The 6,003-nt window shown below is 34.3% G+C and overlaps 1 protein-coding gene across 1 annotated transcript; it reads left to right on the top strand.

The window, feature by feature from the left end:
• Positions 1-2,586: 2,586 nt before the first annotated feature.
• LOC128293771 (serine/threonine-protein phosphatase 7 long form homolog) lies at positions 2,587-3,174 on the top strand. The gene has a single exon (XM_053029282.1). The coding sequence runs from the start codon at positions 2,587-2,589 to the stop codon at positions 3,172-3,174; it is 588 nt and encodes a 195-aa protein (XP_052885242.1).
• Positions 3,175-6,003: the final 2,829 nt, after the last annotated feature.

Here is a 6,003-nt window from a genome sequence, read left to right on the forward strand (position 1 = left end):
CAATTAAAAGGCTTAAAGTTAGAGTAACGGCCTAGGTTGGGGCTTTTATCACATGTAATGAAAGCAGCATGTTTGCTGTTTGGTTGGCTCAAGTCTGAATCAAGGAGATGGACCAGCCATTAATAAGTCATTTACATTTGAAGTTGATGACGAATGGGCATACTTGGTATCCAGACAAAGGATGATTACGTTTTTGTTGGACAAAAGCTTTTGTATTTTTCTTTAAAACGTTTACTCTTTGATTTTCGCTCCCCCCTCTTTCTTGCATTTATCATCCTTAAGTAATCAAACCCAAAACATAAGTAAAGATGTTAGGTCTGAAAACAATTTGGAAATTTTTTAGGCTCAGAATAAGTCACTTTTGAAATATCAAAATTATTATGGATAAATATTCAACTTTGCAATTTGTTATATGAATTTTATTTGTGTAATTATACACATGAAACTTATATTACTATTATGTATATATAAAACTTTGATTTTGATTAAATTATAAACATTTAAAGAAATGAATACATGCATTTATTTTCATATTGGATTAATATAATTGCTTGTGTATATAATATCCAACTTAAAATAATGTTAAGTCGATAATATTGTTAGTGATTATTGAAAATTAAATCAAATCAAAACGTCATGTATAAAGTCACACAAAATCAAAGTTCATGTATAACATTGCATATTGAATCAAAGTTCACGTATAATTTTGATATTTATTTCAATTATTATAAAATGTTATCTTACATTAATTCTTAGACTTAAGGGTAAAAAAAATCAATTAATATCTTAAATATTTTCACTCTATTAAGTCATTAGTGACAAAATAATTTAGGTCTTTCTATAAATGGAAACCGTTGTTGACTGGTTCGATCGTTAATAGATAGTGGCATGGCTGATGGAAGATAACATGTGACATGCCATGTGGATAGTATGTCGGCATATGTCAACATATTTAAAAAATTAAAAATTGATAAAAAAAAAAGAGTTACTGAAACCATGTGCCCAAATTGAAGTTGGACAAATGGACATTCAAGTTCTTTTGAATCTAGACATCCTTTGTCTATGTTCATTTTAACTATGGCTATGAATATTATAATTTTTTGAAAAAGTAAAAATCATGTATTTTTATAAACATTATTAAAAATTAGAAATTTTATCACATGTATATGCGTGATGAAACTATGTATTTAAAATATGTGTGTTTAAAAATAACACACAATAAATAATAAAACGTATGGTTTAGAAACTAACTAACAATAATAACACATGCAATTTGTACCATATTAAAATTATAAAAAAATTAGATTAAATTGTAAGTAAAACAAAATTTAAGCATATAAATATATCATATTAAAATTATTAAATGTACTCAAATTGTTTATTATAGTGTTGTCATCAATCTTGAGTTAATATAGAGCTTACTTGCACACTAACTCAATCAACGACATAATTTATATACACGATGGGTGAGAAAAACATTTTATGTAATTTTTTAAAAATTACTCAATAAGAATTATTGATGTGGTAAAGAATTTGCTCATAAATCCATTGAACATGTGTTTGATATTTGGATATGTCAATTTTAATTATTTTATTTAAAGATTATATAAAAGTATGAAAAACAAAATATCATTAAAATAATAATAGTAATCATTTAATCAAAAGGGTAAATTAGTAATTTTTCAACTGAGTTGGTATTGTGTAACGCCCTAATTTTCTTGTATTTGATTCTGTAGAATTTTGACACAATTGAGTATTTGCTTTAGTGATTAAGTGTTTTGAGTGTGTGTGAGAGGTCTTGGGTTCATGCTTAACAAATTTTGTTATTTTTGGGAATTAAGCCTTATCATTGGGTAAATTACCTAAGAAGGCCCTTTTTCCATGCATATTTACGGAAATAGACCGATTACACCATTATTTAAGGGAAATGGCCGATTTTTACAAAACGCGCTTACGTGTCAGCGTTTTAAGGGGAAAAGGCCAAAAAATCGCGGAAGCATTTTTCACCATGTCAGTAAAATGTGTCCACTGGAAGCGTTTTGCTGAAGCGGCGAAAAACGCTTCCCCAAGGGAGCGATTTTTTGGATTTTTAAAATACCAACTGGCAATTTTTTTTTACCATTGGGGGGTTCCAACGGTCAAAAAAATAAGTATAAACCCCACACTCCTATTATTTCACACATAAAATCTTAACATTTTAGCAAAAATCTTTACAATTTCTCCCTAAGGCTTTCAAATTTCTCATTAAATTTAGAAAGATCTTTATAATTAGTTATTTACTTTAATTTTTTTCTAAATTAGTATTACTTTTTTTTATAATTTCAAAAATATCTGATTGTGTTAGCAATGGCTGGGGAATTAATTCGTCTCGATCATAAACATATCTCTATCAAACAAATGAAAATGGTAACGATTTATTTTAAGCTTTGAATATTTTTTAATATTTTTTCCATTTATGTAATTTTAATTAATTTTAATTTTTGAATATTATTTAATATTTTTTATTTATGTAATTTTAATTAATTTTTATTTTATATTTTTTTATAATGATCTGTAGATCGAGTGTTACAATGTTATATTCGTAACATGTCTGGTCCGCCATCACCGTGGATAGAAAATTACTTGAGGGAAGTAGGTTTTTGGCACCCGGCCACTATAGGCCGGGGGTACAAGTTGGACCCAAAACTCATCAATGCGTTAATAGAGAGGTGGAGACCGGAGACGCACACATTCCATCTTCCATGCGGAGAGTGTACTATCACTTTGGAGGACGTCCAATTACAATTAAGATTGTCGGTGGATGAGGCAGCACTCACCGGGTCCGTTCAATCTGCTGGTTGGGGAGCCATATCTTACGATCTTTTGGGTGCGATTCCGGATAATATTTACGGAGGTCGGATTGAGATGGGCTGGTTACGAGACACATTCCTGAAGCTAGGGAATGATTCGACTGAATTAGAAAGAATACGATATGCTCGGGCATACATCCTTGAGATGATTGGAGGTCATCTGACGCTGGACTTATTACGAAACCTCGTTCATCTGAGGTGGCTGTTGAAACTCGTTGATTTTAGAGCAGCTAACGAACTTAGTTGGGGGTTTGCCATGTTGGCAATATTGTACCGGGAGATGTGCGGGGTGACGAAACCAAATAAAGCCAAAATTGGAGGTTGACTATCACTATTACAATCATGAGCTCGGTTTCACTTTTCAGTTTTACGTCATCGAGTGAACCACCCATATACATTCCCACTCATAATAAGGTAAAATATATATTAGATTTTACAATTATTACATAGATTTAAAATATAATTTTATGCTAAAAATTTATTTAATTAGGTGGAACCATTCGGCGAGTTATGTTGGAATACCTACTGCTCTTGAAGATATACGGCTTCTATTAGACAAATGGTCGGAAGCGCAAGTAAGTATTAAATAATATATATATATATATAAAATAGTCGTTTCGTATTTAGTATTTAGTATTATGTATATAACTAATATTTTTATCCCGTTCATATAATTTCAAAGAACACTATACGAGGATTCGGCAATACGGGCAGTAGTTCCAGAAGAATTCTTTCAAAATCTGAACATTTGGCATGTTAGGGTCCCATTGGTAAACTATTCTATTGTCGAGATGCACCAAACAGATAGAGTGTTGCTACAATTTGGATTCCAACAGCCGATTCCTGAGGAACTTGAGGTGCTCGATGAGCAGCACAAAATTGACTTACGGCTAACGTATACGAATTGGCTATTATTCTAGTTAGAATATATCGAAATTTGGGAAAATTGGTACGATCATATACCTGATCACGAACTGATCATCGTTCCAAAGTTAGCGTGCACCCCGGATTACATGCCATGGTTTAGGATCAATAGCAAGTCATATTTGCTGCCGAAAGAGCAAAGGCATCAACAAATCCGTGTAGAAAGGGAACGACGGGGCCCTTTAAATCCAAGGACTGGGCCCACACAATCATTGGGCCCAATGCCTCAAAGGACGACACCCACATCATAGTCCCTTCAAATTATGCCAGGTGCGTATCCTAGCCCTTATATGTATCCTAACCCTTATATTTTCCTTTTTCCCAGTCTTATGCCAGGTTAAAATACATGGCTCGGTACATCTCCTTTTCCAATAACTCTGACTCAATCGATGATATATAGGCCATCATCACCGGAGGAATCGCACGGGGTATCGTTAATGAGCTCATCTCATTACCATTCCCCATCGCCTTATGGGATTCAAACACTTCTGCCGTGGGTGATGCAAACACCTCCACATTTTTTATTCTACCAAGGTGGGTCATCCTCCCAACACCCACAACAGGAGCAACCACAACCCCCGTTGGAGCAACCAAGGAGGAATCCAGCGTGTAATCATCGTCCACCCCCTTGTGGCACTGATTCCTGCTGGCATATACATTGATTTTTTTTAAATATATATGTAGAAATTGTTTCTATATTGTTTCATTTAATAAAAAATAGTTATTTTTATATTTTAATAGTAAATTAATTTTATAATTTTAATAAAATATAAGTTCTTTTGAATAAGGTGGACTAGAAATAATGCAACATCATTTCATTACAGCAATTATCAACTATTCCGATTTGGACATGATCGAATTGTATGACCTGGGTTCTTACACCATCTACACAACTTCTGTTGGTTCGTTCTTTCCCGGATATCCATAATATTATGTATTCTACTCGAGGAAGGTTGACATTTTGGTTTGCGACACAATTCTCTATTCGGTAACAACTTAAACAGAGAAAATAATATAAATGGCCACTTACGTTCATCTGGGACTGGTGGGAATACGTGTCTCCACACATTGTACATGTTTTCTACTTTGTACACTTCGTCGACATATCTCATGGGATCTAAACGGAGATTCTAACAAGCTGTAATTGCATGAGCGCATGGATAACTAAGTATATCAAACGTCCCACAATTGCAAATCCTATTTATCATGTGTACACGATATTGCCCGCCGGTAATACATTGGGTTAGTCTATCAAACTCCGTCACACAAAACCATAGGTTGTCACGATCGTGACACACAGTGTGCATCGTGTTGGCCCGCGCATTCGTCTTGTTAATTTCTTGCAATACCTTCCGTAACCATACATGGCCTCCTTGTATTTGGCCTTTATAACCCGCTTCTCGCTTTGGAAATAGTGCCGTCAAACGAAAATATGTCTCTCGCACAGTCAAGGTTATCGGCAAATGATGCATTCTTTTTAGAACAGAATTTATGCATTCAGCCAGGTTTGTAGTCATATGACCATATTGTAGGCCACCGTCATATGCTTGTGTCCACTGTTCGAAGGGTATGTTACAGAGGTAGTCTATGCCTTGATCGTTAACTGAACTAAAAATCCCTAACATCCCATGAAAATGGTCCTTATTGATCTCGTACCCTGCCAATATAAGTTGATAGTGAAAATTACATACCAATATTCCATTCAGAATAAATTGAATATTATAACCGAAAGTACATTAATAGAGATTAAATACCCATGTTGATCACTTTCTTTCATTCAGTCATAGACCGATATTGTCCGTAGTAGTTGGACACAACGTGCCTTAGACAATACCGATGGTGTGTGCAATCTCATAGGCTTCCATGTCACTCAATTGTGGCTAGTATTCCAGTGCCCTGATCCAATATATCACAGATATCAGGTTAGGGGCATACATGCCTCCTTAACCTAGAAAGAAAAAAATCTCAGTCATCACCTGACTCCCCCAGTGTTATTGCAAACGTAATTGGAAGGATTCTCCCACCGCTATCCTATGCCACAACTAGTAATAGCCGATGGGTATATCTACCATGCATAAATGTACCGTCAATTTGTACCAATAGCTTGTAGTACACAAATGCGTCACGGCATTGCTTAAAGCTCCAAAACATACATTTGAACACTTGTCATCCACGGAGCAATCGATCGTTGTAGTACGCAATGATAGTTTCAAGGTCTGTTATGCAACCT

Source organism: Gossypium arboreum, chromosome 6 (genome assembly GCF_025698485.1).
Source record: "Gossypium arboreum isolate Shixiya-1 chromosome 6, ASM2569848v2, whole genome shotgun sequence".
NCBI classification, from domain to species: domain Eukaryota; kingdom Viridiplantae; phylum Streptophyta; class Magnoliopsida; order Malvales; family Malvaceae; genus Gossypium; species Gossypium arboreum.